Raw genomic sequence first — 21,899 nt, forward strand, 5'->3', positions numbered from 1 at the left:
TTAATTTTTCTGCAAAAATAAATTGGAAGTCTAAGTATTAGAACTTATGGGGAAGAGTTATGCTTTCTAATGTATTTAAATAAATGTGAGGTTCTTCTGTTCCCTTTCCCAGTCCATTTTATCCTTTAAAAGACACAAGTCACAGGGAGCATGTTAAATGTCAAAGAAACTATGTAAACTGGTAGATGTTAATTAACTCTGCCAGACAAAACAGTTGCAGGATTGGATAAATGAGGAAATGCATCATCTAAGAAGTTACATGCAAGAATGGAAGGGATGAGAAGTCATTCTCATACACACAAAACTTCTCAATTCTCCTGTGTCTGGATGAAGGCCATAGACATTTTATGAATTTAAGGTGGGAGCACCAAAAATATCATTGGAGTGCTTATTTCTTCAAGCTTGCTGTGTTGTAAATATCATCTAGGGACGACACCATACCAGTAGGAAGATATCATTTAGAGCTTGTTCTAGACACTGAAACCATTTCAGTGACAGATAAATACCTTCTCAAGGGTTTGGTTTGCAAAAAGAAAAAAAAATCTTTCTATCAATTGCTGGATTAGGTCACACAATTGTTTCAGTCTATAGTGATTAAACTATACCTGCACACATGTGATTTACAAGACAGTTTGATTTCAGAAAGCTTTTATTAATGTATTTGATTTCACTCAGAGTGTGTTCTTTATAACAAACAGGAAACCTCACTAACTATAATTCAAAGTTTGAGCAATGGAAAGGCACATAGATGATGTCGTACATTATAAATATTTTTTGTACTTGCTAGTTTATTTCTAAGGAAATTATGAAAATGACATCATAATGATGACTGACTTTTATTAGTGTTTTTGCTCTGAAAATCTAGACAAGTAGTTACAAAGAAAAACAAATTGTCTAGCGTTACCGCTTAATACTTTGCCTGATGTTTTCTAGTGACATTAATCTTGGGAAGTGATTCCAGGACTACTTTGCTACCATGAGTTCTCTTTTATACATTTATCATCAAAAAGAACATAGTGGTAAAGTACAACATTTTTTAAAACTCAAAACAGGAAATAATTACTTTTGATTTTTGCCTAGAGTACTGCTTGGATTAGTCTACAACTTGAAAAACAATTTTAGACCAATATTTTATAGACCATTATTTGTTACTATCAGAGGAAGGTTTAACATAACTGTTTATTATATATTTTAGCAAGATGCTTCTTTTTTCTACTACTATCAAATAGAAATTGTTAACGTTCTGTTTCTAACTGAAGCCTTACTCTAATATCTTTTCTAGGTAAATTATTTTATTGTATTTTATTTTACTATTTTTTTGAGACGGAGTCTCACTCTGTCACCCAGGCTGGAGTGCAATGGCGTGATCTCAGCTCACCACAACCTCCGCCTCCTGGCTTCAAGCAATTCTCCTGCCTCAGCCTCCCAAGTAGCTGGGATTACAGGCATGCACCATCATGCCTGGCTAATTTTTGTATTTTTATAGAGACAGGGTTTCACTATGTTGGCCAAGCTGGTCTCAAACTCCTGACCTCACGTGATCCATCCACCTTGGCCTCCCAAAGTGCTGGGATTACAGGCGGGTAAACCATTTTAAGTGACTTATTTGATAATTGCATGTTTTGAAAGAGAAGATAATTGTGTAAAGATAGATGAAATTCACGAAATTGAGGTTTAGGTCTTAGAGTCTACTATTAACCCACACAATGAATATTTGAATACCTAGAGGTGTCAGTCATTGGGCTAAGTGCTAAGGTGCAATCGAAGAATAATAAAACTTGATTTCCATCTAAGATTTCTGTATGGGGTAGGGAAATCAACACAAAGTGATATGATGGTAGTATGGTGTCCTAGCAACACCTAGAAACTACTAGGACGAAAAGAAAGAGACATGCTTGCTACACTCTGGAGTCAAGGAGGACTTTGCAGAAGTGCTGGAGCTGGTCTTAAATGATCAACAAGTTATTCCATAGAAACTAGATGGGAATGATCTTCAAAGCGAGGGAACAAACAAATGCAAATGCATCAGGATATGAAAGCCAAGAGAGCATCAGAGTTGACCGTAGCTGGAAAGACATGAACATGAGATGGAATGACAGAGCGGAGACTGGAAAGAGAGGTTAAGGCCATATTGTAAAGTGTCTCATAGCCCCTGATAAATTATTTGGGCCTATTTTATAGGTGATAAGAGTCAAAAAGTTTTGCTTTGTTGTTATTTTGAAGAGGCAGAGTAAAATGACCAGATTTGTTTGTTACAAATCTATGTGAAGAATGGGCCAGTGTCTTATTAGCATAGCCAACAGAAACAAAAAACTCTCACAATCAAAGAAGTTTTTTGTTCTTTATGCTGTCGGTGACATTTTTTAACCTCCATTTAGATTTATATCAAGAAATTCAAAGAAAACAGCTTTATCTGTGTTTTAACCAGCTCAGCAGCAGTGGATGCCAAAGTCACTCTAGCATTAATAAGGGCAGTTCTACCTTAGGCCATATTCCTACTTTAAGACTGTTTTGGAATGACGGGTAATATTGCACAAAATAATATTTCATTGTATATTGAGGGGCTCCCAGACAATCTTATATGTATCTCCAATATCTACCATTTATTAAAATTGAAAGATTGCCAATTTTCCAATAGAAAGAAAACAAAACTTCCTTTATCATTTTCATAGTGATAAAATATAGACCACCAGATATCTGGATTTCTGATATCAACATCAATATGGCCTTACATTTTGCTTATAAGTATAAAAAAATTCAAGGTTTATTATATCATGCTTACTAATTTTGACAGGTAGTTTCACATTTGAGCCCCTGATTCCTGCTGTCTAGGCTTACATGTGTGACATAAAGACAATATGTTTGCATCTAGCAATATTTAAGAAAGAGAAGAATAAGGCAATTGATTGATATTGCTGACATTTGTGTCCATAATTAGGCTGATGGATTGCTGCTTCAGGAGTTTTGCTTTTTTAATCATTTGATGATTCTTGAAATATCTATGTAGTTTTTGCTAATGTGCTTATATTTCTATTTTCTTTTTTAATTATCACACATAATACATATAAATACAAACAGTGCCTCTGTTTATATATTTAAATAAGTCTATGTATAGGATTTTTTATATAAGGAAGGAGATGCCTTTTTAAATTAATTTTCAAATTTGATTTCAAATAACTCCAGCCACCCAGTAACACATGCAGCTTTACTGCAAAAGCTGCACGTGAGAAGTCTAAGTACCATCAGCAATGCCTCCACCAAAGCCCTCACTCTAAAGTCACTTGTCACACATTCTATCAAATAAGGGAGAAAAAACCAAATACTATATCCTATTATAGTTTTCCACCTGAGACTATCAAAATAGAAAAGAAAAGAATTTTTCCTAATGGAAAAAGTCTAAGTGCTCACATAGAATCACTGAATTATCATTTTTGCTAGAGTTGACCTTATGCATTTCAAGGGTGGCACTGTCATGTACAGGAACAGGACACTCATTGCTCCTCCCACCCATCCCCACCATGATGAAGAAAAGAGCTGATTAGTGAACAACTAACAAATATGTGCCATCTGGGTACTAGTAACTTTAAATTTTTATTTAACGTATTTTTCATTTTTTAAGAAAGTACCTTGTGAGTTAGAAGTTATCATGCCTTTACAATAGAAAAAAGCTGAAGCTCAGGGGTGTTAAATTATTTCCCCAAATTCAAACAGCTTGGAAGTCACATAAGCAAAGATTCAAACCCAACTGTCATGTAATAGAGCCCACATTCTCTCCACCGTATTTACGTGTGCCCTCAGATACCTAAAATTCTCCACAACCAGCAAGAATAGGAGTACACATATTTTTGCACTCTTCTCTTCCATTTCTCTTTTCCCAAAGAATCACACTCATTACAGATAAAGTATCTCTCTGGGGGATGCTGTTCTTTCTTTACCTGGAACTTTCTTCCCTTTCTGGCTCCTTCTCATTCTTGAAGGCTCAACTTGAATTTTTAGAGAGGTCTTCCCTCTTTAGAAAGGTCTGCCCTGACACCCTAGCCTGAATTACATTTCCCTTGAATTATTTCCCATAACACCCTATTCTTGTCTTTTACAGTCCTCTCCAAAGTTGAAATATGTATTTATGTATAGCCTCACTTGTGTAAAGTCTCTCCCCAACTAGAATACAATATCCCAGGCTGTGGTATATTGTAACAACGGCTAAATTTTTTTGAGCATCAGTAGTGTGTCAGGGATCATCCTTCTATCTTTCCATGCAACAACCCACAAGGTAGGAAATGTGTGTATTTTGAAAGTGGTAAAACTGAGACACAGAGAGGCTAAGGTAACTTTCCCAAAGTTAGAAAGCTATTGAGTGAATGAGCCAAGTTGTAAAGCAAGGTAGCCTGGATCCCTGGGCCCATACTCTTAAACACCATGCTGTGAATGAACAGGAATCTGACAGATGAGGACATGGAAGCCACTGGCATACCACATCTGCCCCTTGATGACTGAGTGACATGCTGGGATCTGAGAGCAAGAGCTGTGCAGTGAGTGAGGATAAATGTTCATAACGTTATAGGTGTTGAAGAGAGTGGGTGCTGGCAGTCAGGAAAGTGGAACCACCATAAACACTTCATTTGCCCTATGATTTAGAATCAGGAACTAATCTCTGCATAGTGATTCTGGGAATTGGAATGGGACTCAATTTTCCATCAGTTTTTTTCAAGCTGCTACCTGGGTCGAATTATGAACATACTAGAACACTGGTCAGTCTTTCACTGTTTGGCTCTTCCCTTATGGACTAATAACGCAGTCTCAAGCAATTTTAATATCAGAAGTTCCCTCAAATTCTGTCCTTTGATCCAAAATTGTATTAATCACAGATATTTAAAGTAAATTTTCATTATATTAAAAATGATGAGGAACAGAGCTTTTATTCATTGAAATCTATCCTATTGGTGAAATTGCCATGGAAAAGGTGAATAGCTGGACACTGTCTTCCTTAAAATAAATCCTCATGTACTTAAATAAGGTTATTTGTACTCCTCAGAGTTTTTTCTTTTGTGACTTTAAGAAATTCAAGCCCTCCCTTTAGACTTTCTTTATAAATCCTGTTCTAATTTTATAATCACTTTTCTATCTTTAATCTGAACTTCATCCAGATTTTTTAGATATCTATAATATACAGTTCCCACATTTATTTTATCTGAATGGAATAGAACATAATTTCTTTCCTATAGAAAACATGGAACTACAAAATTTTATATTTTAAATTGTCATATAATTTAGTACTAAAGATGCATTTAGTCAGAAATATATAATAGTTTTTATTCAGAATTAATACAAAGATATAAGATATCAAATATCAAAAAGAGTTCTTAATTTAGATATCTGAGTCATAGCAAATGTTTATTTTCTAAATGTTGATTTGTAGCTATTGATATTTTGGAATAAGAATAATTTTTCATATAAAAATGAATGTTTACATTGTTCATATTTTAGTGTTTTAATGTTTCTGTGTTGTTAGAATTCCGCATTTGATCATTTTGTAAAATAGTACTTAATAAAAATATCAAAGATTCAAAGAATTTGATTCTGCTACTGGGTAAATTGCAAGTTTAATTGACATATAAATCATGTAAATACAAACTCTACTTAGAAAATAATTTTTAAAGTACCATAATTGTTATATGACCTCGAAGTTCCAGCAATCTATTGCATAACTCTTCAAGAGAAGTCACATGGAGGAAACCTCATATTTCCTTAAATTTATTAGTGTTCCTTGGTGGTCTAAACTATTGGGGTTTTTTTCAAGGTTTCTTTTCAAAGCAATAATCTTACTTAATTGCTTAATGTTTTCTCTTATATAAGTCAGTTTGAGTTCTTATTTAGAGTAACAATAGAAATATATAATGGCCAAGAGTAGTGAAACATGACTAGGAAACTCAAGTATACCAGTGTTATATTTCTATATAATGATGTGAAGATAATGCTTTTAGCTGCATGACCAGCATATTAGCCACACATCATAAAAACCAAACTTTATAAAAGCAAGAGGTCAAATTCATTAAAAACAATTTTGTACCCTTTGCTACAGTTAAGCATTTATCTTTAATATTGCGATTTCTTTCTTCTATTAAAAGGGCCCTGAATCTCCCATTTTCTGACAGGAGAAAAAAAGTTAAAGCAAAAAAGTTATAAATCACATGACTATCGAGAATACTTACTTTATATTCCTGGGTTTAATGTTTAAAATAAAATGGTAAGACTTCATGTCTCAGAGATTTTAGTTTTAAAGATGGTGAATGAAATCATATAAGTCCATTTTATTTCCTTTGTTTTCAATATAAAAATCTAATATTCCAGTAATTCCATAAAATTAACTTTTGTTTTTACAAAAGTTAATAGTTCTTATGTTTGTAAGATTATTACTAATAAAGTATGAAAATGCATTTGTCTTTATTATAGACCAAGTCATTCTAAAAAAGACACTTCTTATCCACTAATAAATTATAAGGGAGTCTGAATAAGTTAATGGGTTTTCTAAATTGTCTTCCTTATTCCAAAGGAAATACTTGCTTTTTTAACAAGATTTGCTCAACATTTGTCAACTTAATTTTTTTTAACTATTCATGATTTAAGAATGGTCCTAAGAGTGAAATCCATGAGACACTGAGAGAAGAAAGAATTGAACCTCTCCAAACATAAATAATATTTCCTTTATTCTGTGGCATCATCTAGTCTTTGGGGATATGTATGTTTTTAATGGATGTGCATACTCTCACACACTCCTTGAATAATCTTATATTCATCTTTAGCTTATAATTGAATATCCAAATTTAAATCTAAATTTGGTGCCTTTTTTGTTTCTATAAATATGTGTCATATTAGTCAATAGGGGCCTGAAGTAATTTTCACAGCTCTTTGCTACTATCAAAAATACACATTTTTCTAACATAAATCTTGGCAGTGCATTTTCACATTGGGTTTGTTTTTGGTGGGGAGGAAATATTGTGATTTGCCATCAGTATTATTAAAGAACACACAAATGTTGGGGTCTATTTCTTTTGCCTCTTATCTTTGTCTAAATAATTGCTTTATGTTTAACTTTAGAGTATAAATTTTATATATTTTAATGAAAAAACTATATTTCTACCATAGCAAAGTTAAGGGTGTTTCAATTTTAGAACAAAAGTTTACATTACATCAAGCCTTACAAATCATCCATTAATAAACCAACCACTGGTAACACATACCACCTAAACCTCCTGAAAAGACATACACAAATCTTTATCAAAAGTATGTGGTGAGCCTTGTGCTAAATATAAGTATAAATGTGCCTGTCCATGCCTGCAATTTTCTGAAGTCCAAAAGTTCTTTGGATGGCAGGCAGCAAGTTAATACTTCTTCTACATAATGTGCACGCATTCCTCATCTGACCAAAATATAGGACTTCACATTCTCTGCTTCAAAATCACATTCCCTACTTGAGAAGCTTATTATGTTATAGAACAACTGAATGTGAGAATAGTTCTTCCCTCTCTGTGCACTATAATAGTTAGATCTTCAATTCGAATAGCACTTTAGAGCTCATTAAGTAATTTTACATTCATCATCTTCTTGGATTATCTGAACAACCTTATGTGATAGATTAAAGATATTTACCAAGAAGTTTTCCTTTGCCTCAGTATTTATGCCACACAAATTTACACAAATCCACACTTCTTTTTTTCCCAAACAGGCCATTTACTGGCACAACACTACCTTAAAACCTAAATTAACCTTTGTGTTAAAATAACTGAGGTACACACTTCAGTATATCCCACGTAAGTTAAAATGACTATGTCATTTAATTTAAAGTAATATATATGAGTTAAAGTAACTGAGGGATGAGCTTCATTTTATTGCCTTGAAGAACTTCAGAAACCCAAGTTACTTAAGACTGTTTCAAAACTGCCTCAGTTCATGAACAATAGGTGCTGATAAGAGAATATAGTCTCTTCTCTTTTTGTTCATTTCTTCATTTAGGAAGTACTTGGTAGAGCATTGTAACATAATAGTTCTCATTGTGTGTCTTCCAATTACAGACAATCTCTGCTTTGCTACCTCTATTTGCACATTTGGGGCAAGTTACTCAATTCCTCTATGCCTCTGTTTCCTTACATGGAAAGTAAAGATAATAAAACAGTATTAAACTTTAGAGTTGTTATAAAGCTTAAACAGAATAATGCTTGAAAATCACTTAGTACAGTCTCTGGGATGCAGTAAGAACTCAGTACATCCCATTTGTACTATAACAAGGAGGTACAGTCAGTACCTCCACTGTCAATGAGGTACTATGTAAGAAATCAGAAATGCCAATATGTGGTCTCTGCCTTCAAGAAGCTTACAGTATACTGGAGACTTGTTCCTAATTTACATATCTAACATTTGGTTGTATCTAACATTTTGTTGTGTCTAACAAATTAGTTAGCTTAATATTTTACCCTTTTACAGTTCCGTCTAGAATATAGTTTTAAATTTTTTGTTCAACAAGTCTTAAGCCTATGGTTCATAATAGTTTTGTAAGGTTACAAAGTTTTTTTTAATTTTAATTTTTATTCATTTTTTATTCCCAAGAATATTCTTGTAGTTTTGTTAAACCATCATTAATTTAGTTTCATTGAGCCTAAGTGCACAGAATAAAAGCTTTGCTTTCTCTAAGTGTCACCAATATTTCTATATTTTTTTCTTCAAAAAATTGTTTACTGCCAGGATTTTCTTTTTGAGAAGGGTTTATGCTTTTTGGAGGCTTATTGTTTTATTACTTTATTATTTCAAATAGATGTTTCATACAGTTTAATTTTATTAGAGCATTTTGTCTTATTGAGAAGGTATTTTAGAAAATGGAACTTTGGAATACTATGGATATTATTAACATCTGATGCATATTGAGCCAGATAGTCCCTTGTGTTTAAGTCATTCTCTGATATTATATTGGATTCCTTGGGCACATATATTAAAGTTTCCACAGCTGTCGACTGCTGCCCGGGCAAGATAAAAGGTACAAGTCAATCCAATCTCTAATACGCCATAATGTATCACATGCTACAGTTCAAATGCTTTAAAAGCCTAGGGAGGAAATAGTAATATGAAGACAATAAATTAAATTCCATTTGACAAATATAAATTTTATATAAAATAAATCATATATATACATAAAATCTTGTGACTATAATAGTTGTAAGTGTATAACTGAGTATGTATATACATTTTTCCCCATAGGTGGAAACATCAAAATATCATTCATATATGGAATAAGAAGGAGCTATGAAACTAGAAATTCTAGAAAATAGCCACTTCCAGTATCTTCCAATATCTTCACTCTGAGTAGGCTGTAACTTAAACCTAGTATGACTGATTTATTTTGTTTTTTTGAAGAAAGTAAAAAAGAGAATTACTGTCACTTACAGGTAGATGATTTCCGTGTGGAATCTCTTTTATTCTCCCATTTGCACTTTTCTAATCTGTCTTTGCATCTGCTACCTTCAAAAGGTAAAATGCTTGAAAATCCTAAACATATATTTGACAGGGACCAATTGTCACATATCAGAGATTATATACCCCATGAGACGCTTCCTAAAATTCTGAATTGCTGGTTATCTTCTAGCAGCTCTCCAGTGTTATCTAAAGCAGGACAGATTCCTTTGTCAGGTGTGATGGAGTGTGATGGAGGTGAGCTTGTGTCCCCCCAGCATTTTAAAATTGTATATGCAGTTACGCCCTGCATAAAGACATTTGAGTCAATAATGGACCACATATACAACAGTGGTCCCATAAGATTATAACACCATATTTTTACAGTACCTTTACTATGTTTACATGCACAGATGCTGGCCGTTGTATTAAGTTGCCTATAGTATTCAGTAAAGTAACATGCCGCACAGATTTGTAGCCTAGGAGCAATAGGCCATACCATATAGCCTAGGTGTGTAGTAGGCTCTACCATCTCAGAAGGAATCCCCATTGTTAAGCCTTTCACAACTGTACTTTCTTGGAGGACTGAAACAGTGAGTAAACATGATTAAGGAGAAGAGACAAGTTGAGCCTCAGTATTCCATTAATTGGAGTAAGTTTAAAGGAAAACCAAATCCGGAAAAGTAGAGGAAATTTTAATGAAAAGGGAGAATTCCTATTAGAAGTGATAGGTCCTTAGTTTATTGTGGCTGGTTGCATCCTCAGAGAATAGTGCAGGTCAGAAAAGCCAAAAGAGTGGATTACAAAATGACATGAGATATTTATGTCTTTCCCAAACCTAAGTTTAGAAGAAAAAAAAGAAAAAAGTCAAGTTCAAGAGTAAGAATTTTATGAATGGAAAGAAAACTACCAAATTATTTGAAGTATTCCCAAGTGGACTTGATCATGATCTCCATTTCCCTAAAAAAGAGAATGGGCTAAGTAACCTTTCAGGTTCTTTCTGGGGTGTTTTCTGACACCAAATGAGAAGTTTCCTCTCACACCTACCAGTCCTCCCACACCAATTGTGCGCCCAATGATTCGATTTAGTTCAATTCAATTCTGAAACTATCTGGACTTAGCTCAGACCTCACAGGTTAAGGACTCAGCCCCATAAGACTGCCCCTACTTCAATTACCAATCACAAATGGGGTGCCCATGCTACCACATTTCTGCCCAGCTGACTACAAATTTGGAAGTTCCCATAATTTGCCTTCAGGCTTGATAATTCACTAGAATGACTCACAGAACACAGGAAAGCACTTTTATTTACTACTTACTGGTTTACTATGAAGGATACAACTCAGGAACAGCCAAGTGGAAGAGAGGCATAAAACAAGATACTGCAAGGGGGTGCTGTGCAGAGCTTCCCTGCCCTCTCTGGGCATGCCACTCTCTGTGAACCCTATTGTTTAGGGTCTTATGGAGGTTTCACTACACAGACATGATTGATGATTGAATTACTGGCCATTGGTGATTGAACCCAACCTCCAACCCCTCTCACTTCCTGGGATTGTGGGGTGGGCTGAAATCTCCAATTCTCTAATCACATGATGGGTTCCTCTGGCTACCAGCCCCCATCTTGAAGTTATCTAGAAGCCCACCAAAGTCAGCTTATTAGTATAAAATCAGGTGTGATTAAAGTGGTTCCTTACAAATGAAAAACAAAATGCACTCCTATCACTCAGGAAATTCCAAGAGTTTTAGAGGCTTTGTGCCAAGAACTGGAGACAAAGAACAAATATATTTTTTTAATATCACAGAAACAAATAATTCAGTCCCTCCTATAAGCTAGCTCAGGGACCTCAGGGGATTGACTCCTGTTCTGAGACCAATTTAGACTTTTGGAACTATTGAAAAGCGATGCTCCTTATCTTTTCCAAGAGTTGTAAAGAAGTCAGTGATCTGCAATGTGTTTCGCAGCTTATACACACAGCAAAATAACACAGCTTTAATCAACTTAAAATGCAAAGATTGTCCTCCAGTTAGTAGAAATGCTTTATATATATTTAATTTTACCTTCTCTGTATCTTGGATACTTGTTTGACTAACTTGGGAGTTTTGATCTGACCTGAATTCATATGTGAAAGTTTTACATGTCCACATTTTATCAAATGGTCTTCTCGCTCCTTCTCCTCAATTCTGAAGGATACTTTCACTTCATTCTGAAGAATGTTGGTTATTCTTTCACTACTGACAGCTATGAGAAAGAGCTTGTTGTAACAGAATGTTCCTTAAGTATTTCCTTGTGAACTTATATATGAACTTCACTGGTCTCCCCATTCAGTGCTCACAGGAGGGCATGGCCATGAAGACACAAGTCATAAATCCTTGGGATCCTTTTTTAGAAACCAATTAAAATATTCATGTGGTAGGCAGAATAATGCCCCTTCCCAAATGATGTCCTTATCCTTTCCCTAGAACTTGTGAACATGTTACCTTACATGGCAAAGGGGAATTAAGGTTGCGATGGAATTAAGATTGCTAAACAGCACATAGGAAGATTATCCTGGATCATCTGGGTGGGCTCAGTGTAATCACAAGTTCTTAAAAGTCGAAAAGGGAGACAAAGGAGGTCAGAGTGATGTGATATGAGAAGGATTCAACTCACCATTGCTGGCTTTGAAGATGGAAGAAAGAAGACACAACCTGAGAAATGCAGATGGCGTCCATAAACTGGAAAATGAACGAAAATGGATTATCTCCTAGCACCTCCAGAAAGAAACTTAGCTCTGCCAACATTTATTATAAACTGTGAGGCCCATGTTGAACTCTAATCTACAAATTAAGATAAGAAATTTGTGTTATTTCAAGCCACAAAGTTTGTGGTAAATTTTTATAGCAGCAATAGAAAATGAATACAATCTGATATTGTGCTTGAACTAACAGTTCTCAAACAAACCTGTTTTCCCATTTCCAACCAGCAAATAGTTCCAGTCTAAGAGAAAGCATAGATTTGCGTGAGAGGGTCACATGTTAGCCCCAAGTCCTCTTTTTCCTCTTTTTCCTTTCATGATACATATCAGCAAAACATATGCAGGAAAATGACAGTTAATAAAAGAAATGTGAAAGCCTGCCTTATAGTAAAAGTATATATCTTATAGGGAATTCAAAATACCACCACTCTATTCTTAGGTTAATTCTTAAAAATTCCTTGAGCATTAAGAGAGCAACAATTTTACTAGAGAGCTTCATTCATACCTGTGTGCCTGTGTCATGTACATAACATAAATTACAAGATGGTCTTACTGTTTGTAGAAACTGCTCATTTCTTCATGTAATTTAGTTTTTATGTAATCAAGCTGGTTTTTTTCCTTTTCTTAGCAAGTTTTAGAGTAGAGAAACCTCAGGCGCCAATATATAAATTAATCTTTGTGTCAGAAGTTACCAAAAATATTTAATTCTTAACACTTGTTTTTTGACCATGCACATTTCCAACAGTGTAGCATTGTTCATTCTCCTCAAAAATCTCCAAGTATGGTGGGAATGAAACAACTCAAAATTCAAAACTATACTTTGTTATGTGCTTCCATATATAAACTCATTGAGAGCAGGGATTTATTCTTGTTAATTGTTTATCCTTAAGCACCATATCCAACACACAATGGGTATTCAATAAGTATTTGTGGAATAAATGTAAAATAAAATTTTTGACAAGGCAGTAACAACTAATGTCTTAAACATAGTGTCACATTACTTAGTTTATGTTTCATGGCTTTCTTAATATCATAGGGTCATGTTGTGGATGACTGAACTTGAAGTCAGCCACTTCCCAAAAGGTCACTAAGAAAAATTGTGTTTCCTAAAATGTATAAGTCAGTAATTCCTGAAGACATTAGGGCAAATTTAAAGCAAAAACAGAAATCAGAAAAAAAAAAAAACTTTAACCACATTAAAATATGAAGAGAATGCTGTCTTTTAAATATCACAATGAAAGATGTTGCCCTACAATGTCTGTTAAAAAAGAAAAAAATAGGGCCAAGTGCGGTGGCTCACACCTGTAATACCCACACTGTCAGAAACCAAGGCAAGAGGATCGCTTGAGCCCAGAAGTTCAAGGCTGCAGTGAGCCACGATTGTGACACTGCACTCCAGCCAGGGTGATAGAGTGAAACCATGTGTAAAAAAAGAAAAGAAAAAAATACGTTACATTATAATCATTTTATGATTATCTCTTCTTTCAAATGGATACTTAATTATTCAAAGAGGGGAATATCCTTAATTGGTTAGAACTTTGATCTGTTCACCAGGGAAGAATTTATCCCGAAGCTGTAGCACTAGGTCTGATCTTGTACTTACATTAAAGTTATCAGTACTCTTCATTTTGTGGTTGTCTATTTTCTGTGGACCCTGTGAAATTGCTTTTAAGAGCTGACTGATAACTAGAATGGCAGATAGTTAAACACTTATTAAAAGTGCCCGAAGAGGGTTTTATGATTTTCTCTGAAACAAGTTAGACTCCAGGTTCCAAATTGTGGGAACATTATTTTCAAATCATTCAACACTCCAAATTTGAGCAGTCATTTGTGTTTGCTGTAGGGCTGTCCAGAAGTTAATGTAGCATTGAAAAGCTGAGCAAAAGGGAAGAGGGGGTCTTGTGTCAGCCTATGAAGCTTGGATGAGGTTCAGGTCAGTAAGTTGTTTTTTTTTTTGAAGCATTACCAAACTGAGGAAACCCTAAAATCTTGTTGGTAAGTTACTTGTTGCCCTTCTAGCTTTCAGTTTTGTTCTAGCAATGCTGTCTGTGCATTCCCAGAAGCACAACATACAAAGTGCTCAGTGCTAATAATGAAGTACAATTATGATGTGAATATTTGGACAAATCACTGCTTTTCACATGAGTAAGGATAAACATTTTGGACATTGGTTAACAGTTTTTAAAAGTATAATGTTAGGGCTGGGTGCAGTGGCTCACGCCTGTAATCCCAGCACTTTGGGGGGCCGAGGAGGATGGATCACCTGAAGTCAGGAGTTCAAGACCAGCCTGGCCAACATGGTGAAGCCCCATCTCTGCTAAAAATGCAAAATTAACTGGGCATGGTGGCGAGTGCCTGTAATCCCAGGTACCGGGGAGGCTGAGGCAGGAGAATCACTTGAACCCGGGAGATGGAAATTACATTGAGCCGAGATTGAGCCATTGCACTCTGGCCTGGGCAAAAACAGTGAAACTCCATCTCCAAAAAAAAAAAAAAAAAAAAAAAAAGGATAATATTAGAAGTCAGTGTCTTTTTGAAAGGCACGACTGCCTGAATCACGAATCTTCCATTTGCCATTCTATTAATATGTTTTTCTCCCTTTTTAGCCAGCTTGGCTCAACTAATCACTAGAAGCTCAGGAATAAAATAAAAACTCCCCAGATGCTCCCTAGACTCAATTCAATAATTGACATTTCTGGAAGGAGTGTATGATTTTGATTCCATATTCTCTGAGCCATAAAACCACACATAATGAAGGGGAAGGATGAGAAGGGGTAAGAAGGAGAGCAGTTAGTAATACTGACACCAGGGCTTTGTTGTTTTTTTCTGCTGAGCCTCTAAAGTTGCGTTATCGGATTTGGAAACAGAGTGAAGAGAAAAGGGAGTCTTTGGGTTAGGGGACTAGACCAACAGAATGGGGCTTTGAACACACACAGTCAGAGCTGGGGCAAAGGGGACTATGATAATAGAAGGAAGTACAGGAGCCTGGGAGATCTGGTCTGCTGGCCAGTCCCAGTTCCAGGCACCAACATCCAGGCTCTCGGGCTAGGACAGTGTCCTAGTGAAGACTACAGCTGAAGCAACCTTAAATATCTGGTGGTATTTCTGATGGTGTGGCCTCTAACTGACCCTAGTCTAAAATTAACCCTTCAGTGCCCAATCAACCTATTTCTTCATAAGACCTTGAAAAATGACCCAGACCTTAGAGATAGGTTTGCATTTGAGAGTTAAATCATAATTTGTCAGTAATATATTTTAATTAAATAGACAACATAACTCTGAAGTCTAATTCAAGTGAAACATGAGCTCTCAATACATTAATCTCCTGGCACAGTGTGGCACAACAGGAGTGTATCTCTCCTTTCTAATTTCTGAACATTTAAGAATCCTGTTATATAATTTTTAAATCTAGATTCGAGAAAATCTAGGATATTTACATAATATATTAAATTGTTTTCATCAGTGTAGTTATAAAAGTGAGTATTTCCCTGAAATGACTTAAGAGTAGTAAAATTTCTAAACTACTTTGCACCTGGAAGTTGACCCAAAAATGAGGTCATATGTAATGATTAATCAATTGTAAATCCTATTATCTGAAAAATTCAGAATTACTGACTTTTTTTAAATTGCTTTTTTGATTTATTTCTCTGTCATTCACATGTCTCATTCTGTTTCCATATTTGGCACTTGACTAAATGTCAAAAATGCCCCCAAAGTCATTTCTGTGATAGATGGTATCTCTAAAGTGAACGGTTGTCCTCCATCACTTGTGGATTTGTTTAAATCTCTTTTCCCATCTGTCTTTCTACAGTGCCTTAATTCTACATTCTTAATTCCTGAAAAGCAACCAACACAGTTTTAAAGCATGTTGCTATCCAATTCAAATTGTATTTCTGATGATTTGATTAAAAACTACAAAGAACTACTTTCAACAAAAGCTGCTTATAGTGGAACAGAAACATTTGTGAAGTAGGCATGCAGTACTTAACCTGCACTCACAGCTTTAGAGGGAAATATATTTGAGGGAGGAATTAATCACAAACGAAATCCCACCCTTGGGCCTCATTAGACAATCCGTCAAGGAGGTTCCAACGTGCAGTGGCTTCTCTACAGTCAAATTGTACTTACATATCCTAGCTTCCAGTGTCTCATGAGAAAGCTAAGAGATTTTTATATAATGAAGATTTAAGCAGAAAAACAGCACCCTCGAGTTAATACTAAAATCACCAGAACAAGATAATCTGTAAAACAGAGTCATTCATATATAAGTCATTAGAGTTTTACCTTTATGATTAAAATTAAAATTATGCATATTGTGATGAGCAAGAAAGTTGACTTTTTGACATTGAAATAATGATTTGGTCGTTCTGTGTATTTGAAGCCATTTTAATATTTATATGCTCTGAAAGTTTGGATATTCTACTTTGGCTGATCTATATCTAAAAACAGTTTTCTCTAAGCCAGGAAACAAATCGATGTTTATTAAAAGTAAACTTTTATGCCTAAACCTTTGAATTCTGAACTCCATGTAAAATAAGAACTACAAACAGTTCCTTGCTTTGCTAATAACATATACTATTCTGTGGGGGACAAAAACATGAGAGTGCTTCCATGACTGAACATGACCTTGTGAAGAGGTTGCAGTATTAGAGATTTTTTTTTTTTCTCTGCTAACACTTGAGAAGGAATAACTTCTCATAGCTTTTTGCCATAGGCTATGTCGTGATTTTTAATGGAATAAATAAGGTGATGTGCCATCAGCAGTTACAGCATTCAATTTATATGCCATGTTTTTCACCGAGAAAGTGCTCCCTGGCTTTATTAGTATGTGAACTTTAAGCCTCTGATCTAGATAATTTTAGATACTTTGATTTCATTATAGAAATTCCTAGACTACTTGTGGGATAAAACAAAGTCTAAGATCATATTGAATTTCAACAAGTTGAATTAGCAGAAAATGAAGATAAAATGCCTTTCTATTTAAGAACATGATGATGTTTTAATTGTTATAGCATTTGGCATGCCTAATGTATACAATCCTTGACATTCGTATAATAACACAGGAAAGTTGTTTGGGATTTTTCTTTAATTTCCTAGTGTCCCCTTTCCTCCCTAGCATTTCTCCCACTCCTTCCCCAGCCGTGGCCTTTAGGCCTCCTCCCGCTGCTTCATCCTTCTGTAAAGAAAAACCTTATACAGCGAAGGGATTCATGTAAAACTGCCTCATTTATAGATAGATAGGCAAGGCTGCCTATTACCTAGCTATGATGAACAGACCACCATCGTTGTGACAACTGATGTAGATGCCTCCAGGGTAAAGCAAAGGTTTACATATTACACAAGCAATTTAACTGTTTTCTAAACATATTGCCAAGACAGTGGGAGTTGGCAGCCCACACTGTGTTTTAGGTTTTGGAGACTTGGATTAGAAGTGACTGTTGATTATGAACCTTTTTATTTGTCTTCTATGAACTACAAGCAACCTAGTAACCCAGGAAAGAATTCTTCACAGCACTTAAACTTGTCTTCCCGGCGTCCCAAGATTACATACACAAATCACTTGACAAAAGTGGTGTAAGACTCTTGCGCATAGATAACCACACAAGACAATTGTCTTGTTCTAACCCTTAAAGAGTTCCACAAAGTGAAATGCTTTATAATCCTTTTTTGTGCAGTAGGCAAGGAAGAAAAGAAAGGAGGTTGGGCAAAGATTATCCAAAGGAAAGAAAGAGACTCTTTTGGGGTTCCAGTTGAAACACAATAAAGAACATAATTAACTTTACAATTCTTTGTGTTTTTCATTTGACTGCAGGGAGGAGATGAAAGAGGACTGCTAAGCCTCGCATTCCATCCCAATTACAAGAAAAATGGAAAGTTGTATGTGTCTTATACCACCAACCAAGAACGGTGGGCTATCGGGCCTCATGACCACATTCTTAGGGTTGTGGAATACACAGTATCCAGGTATCACTAAAAGGCATCAAAGCATAGACATTTTTCATCTTATTTTCTCATAAGTTTTTCATAAGTTTTTTTATTTAGAAGTTGCAAACAAGTAGCCAAATAAGGTGGCAATAATTAAATCATTATCTCCATCTTACTGAAAACCCCCTATGTGTCTTTAAGAGAAATTGAGAACAACAATGGTTTTGACATTTTTCCTCAATTATCTCTCAACTTAAAGGCTACTTCTGAAACTTGGAAAATAATGTGATTTTTCAGCAATTTCTATTAGCTCCATTTCAAATATATATTTCCTTATTTACTATGTGCCAGGAGTTTGTTTTTTCATTTATACACTATTTACTTTCTGATGGACTCACCTTAAATCTTTTAACAGTCATGGTATTGTTTTCTTCCCACAATGTAGAAAAAATCCACACCAAGTTGATTTGAGAACAGCCAGAGTCTTTCTTGAAGTTGCAGAACTCCACAGAAAGCATCTGGGAGGACAACTGCTTTTTGGTCCCGACGGCTTTTTGTACATCATTCTCGGTGATGGGATGATTACACTGGATGATATGGAAGAAATGGATGGGTTAAGGTAAAAGACTGATCACAAATGGGTTCCTGTCAAGGTTAAAATGGTTTAAGTGCCAGGAGAAAAGGTGGGCACCGGTATCTTTGAAAGGTCACCTTGTTTAAATACTTAACTTTTGTCGTCAGTGTCTGCATTTATGAAATGGAGAGGAATTCACTGATATGCTATGTGATCTTTTGTTTGTCATGAAAAGAGTTACTCTTGTGTAGTTCTCTGCTCCAGGGCTGCCTCTGCTACGCACAGCACTGAAAAGCAGTGGCCCTGTACAACCGTACTACCTCCTAACACTGCGTAATGGGCTAAGATCGCCCAGCGAAGCTGCTTGGGGAATATAGAATACATAGATGTAGGCTGACAAAAATTAAGAGAACAGAGACAGAAAAAAAAAAAAAAAAAAAAGCAGGGTACTACTGATGCCACAGTCCTCAGCCACCATCACACTGTGTCTTGGTTCAGTTGCTTGTCTGGTTTCATTTTCCACAATAAGGAATTTATTTTATTTAATTACTCATTTATTTATTCAGACAAAGTCTCACTCTGTTGCTCAGGCCAGCATGTAGCGGTGCCATCATGGCTCACCGTGGCTTCAAACCCCTGGGCTCAAGAGATCCTCCTGGCCGCATGCCACCACATCTGGCTCATTTTAAAATTTTCTGTAGGCCAGGCGCGATGGCTCACGCCTATAATCGCAGCACTTTGGGAGGCCGAGGTGGGTGGATCACGAGGTCAGGAGATCGAGACCATCCTGGCTAACGAGGTGAAACCCCGTCTCTACTAAAAATACAAAAAATTAGCCAGGCGATGTGGCGGGCGCCTGTAGTCCCAGCTACTCGGGAGGCTGAGGCAGGAGAATAGCGTGAACCCGGGAGGCAGAGCTTGCAGTGAGCCGAGACCACGCCACTGTACTCCAGCCTGGGTGACAGAGCGAGACTCCATCAAAAAAAAAAAAAAAAAAAAATTGTAGAGATGGAGTCTCGCTATGTCGCCAGGCTAGCCTTGAACTCTTGGCATCAAACAATCCTCTCACCTTGGCTTCCCAAAGTGCTGGGATTACAGACGTGAGCCACTGCATCCAGCCACTTTAATATTTTATTTCAACTAAGGGGATGATTCTTTCATCAATAGAACAACCTCACCATATTTAATATAGGTGAGATATATAATGAAAATGTAAAACACATATTCTGTCCCCCAATTTCTCAGTGATTTCACAGGCTCAGTGCTACGGCTGGATGTGGACACAGACATGTGCAACGTGCCTTATTCCATACCAAGGAGCAACCCACACTTCAACAGCACCAACCAGCCCCCTGAAGTATTTGCTCATGGGCTCCACGATCCAGGCAGGTGAGAATACGTCTGTCTTCTTCCTGGCTTTAAAGCCAGCCGGGGATCCGGGAACCAGGAAAATACAGCATAGAGCATATACCATCACAGAGCAGCCAAAGATGGTATCTAAGGCCGTGCCTCTGAAATCACAACGGGTCCTTACTCAAGTGCGTATTTAGCACTCTGGCTTCTATTATTGTGAGAAGCAGATTGAGAAGGCAGATTAGACAAGGAAAAGGACAAATTCATGTAGAAAAATTCACCTTAAAATGTGGAGAGGTTATTATCAGATAAACACTATTGGACTAGTGTAATGACCAAGACTTTAATCTGAACAGTTTAGAGAGATACACTTTTTGATCTGTCTCCTTAAATCCCACTGAATCTTAAGTTCTTTATATATTACATGAGAGTGATAATAACTGCCTTGCAATGATTAAATAAAAATCTGTAAGTAAAGTACCAAATAGTGTGTCTGACCCCTGGTAAGTTTTAAATAAATTGCAATTCTTATTATCATAGCTTCACTTAAAATATGATGCTGCAGTGTTAATTTGCAAGGAGTTGAGCAAAATATTAACTTTTATTTCACTTTGAAAACATTGCAAATACTAAAGGACTCCATATTAACTGTTGGTACTATAATGAACCAAAACAAAAGATAACTAAAAAGTATGTAGAGTGAGAAATTTGGGGTACATCTTGTAAAAATGCTATGAAGTATAATACAGCAATTCAGTAACAAAAGCTTCATCCAGTCTATGATCTATTATTCCTACTCAGGGATATCTAGCCACATCCATTCATTTACTAGGTAAGTTATTATTACCATTTAATGTTTATTGAGTGTTCACTATGTGCAAGGTGAATATTTCTCAAACTTTTTATTTTTATAATCCCTCATGCCCTTCATCTCCCCTCCATCAAACCCAAGTCTACAGTTCATTTCCTTTTTGGCATCTCAGCAGATCTTAAAATCTGTGCGACAGGGAATACTTAAGGTGGGTTCAGGATGTGGAGGAAACTGTCACATTCCATTCCTAGAGCTCAGAACTCACAGATACCACCACAAAGCAACACTTTGAAGTCAGGCAGCCTGAGTCACCACAATCCCACTGGAGCTTTCTCACGACCTTCCTGGGGGTCCTGAACCTCAGTGCAAAAACATGGGACGAGGTGCTTTACAGACCAGATGTGTGGCAAGATGCCTGTGCTGCGGGGCCTCCCCACCTCTGGTGGCAGAGGGCTGAAGGAGAAGTTGGTGTTTATATTCCACTTCCCTCCAAGAGTATTCTAAGCAGAAGACGATTTAATAAAGTAGAAAGAAAACTAAATTAATCATTGGCTAAAAATAAAGCAAACTTTTGTTAAGCACTTTGCTGCAGGGTGCTGAACTAAGTATGTTGTGTACTTCATCTCCTCTCTGCTTCTCAGCAAGGCTCACCATCAGCCCCACTTCTCCCACTCCCCTTTTATTAATAGACTAGTTTTCAGGACAGTGGTAGATGTGCAGCAAAATTGAGATAAAGGTATAGACATTTTTATATTACCCTTACCTCCACACATACATAGTCTCTCCCATTATTATCATCCCGCATAGAGAAACATTTGTTATAGTCGATGAACTGACACTGACACGTGATAATCACCCAGGGCCCATGGTTTACATTAGGGTTCACTCTTGGTGTTGTGCATTCTGTAGGTTTAGACAAATAGATAATGACATTATAGTCATATAATGACACCATTATAGTATCACCCAGAGAGTGCCACTGGCAGGGCGCTTTTTCACATAAGAAACTGAAGGTTACAACGGTCAAGCAGTTCTTAGTGGACCTGGTATTCAGCCAGAGCCA

General features: G+C 36.2%; 1 protein-coding gene across 2 annotated transcripts in view; it reads left to right on the forward strand.

Annotated features, from left to right (window-relative positions):
* HHIP (hedgehog interacting protein) overlaps window positions 1-21,899 on the forward strand; it is a 99,494-nt gene that overhangs the window by 42,409 nt on the left and 35,186 nt on the right. For both annotated transcript variants that reach the window (NM_001257597.1, XM_015139273.3), the window contains 3 exon segments: window positions 17,986-18,137; window positions 18,544-18,717; window positions 19,918-20,061. In NM_001257597.1, the coding sequence (NP_001244526.1) occupies window positions 17,986-18,137; window positions 18,544-18,717; window positions 19,918-20,061 (470 nt within the window).

This window comes from Macaca mulatta, chromosome 5, assembly GCF_049350105.2.
Source record: "Macaca mulatta isolate MMU2019108-1 chromosome 5, T2T-MMU8v2.0, whole genome shotgun sequence".
Lineage (NCBI taxonomy): Eukaryota > Metazoa > Chordata > Mammalia > Primates > Cercopithecidae > Macaca > Macaca mulatta.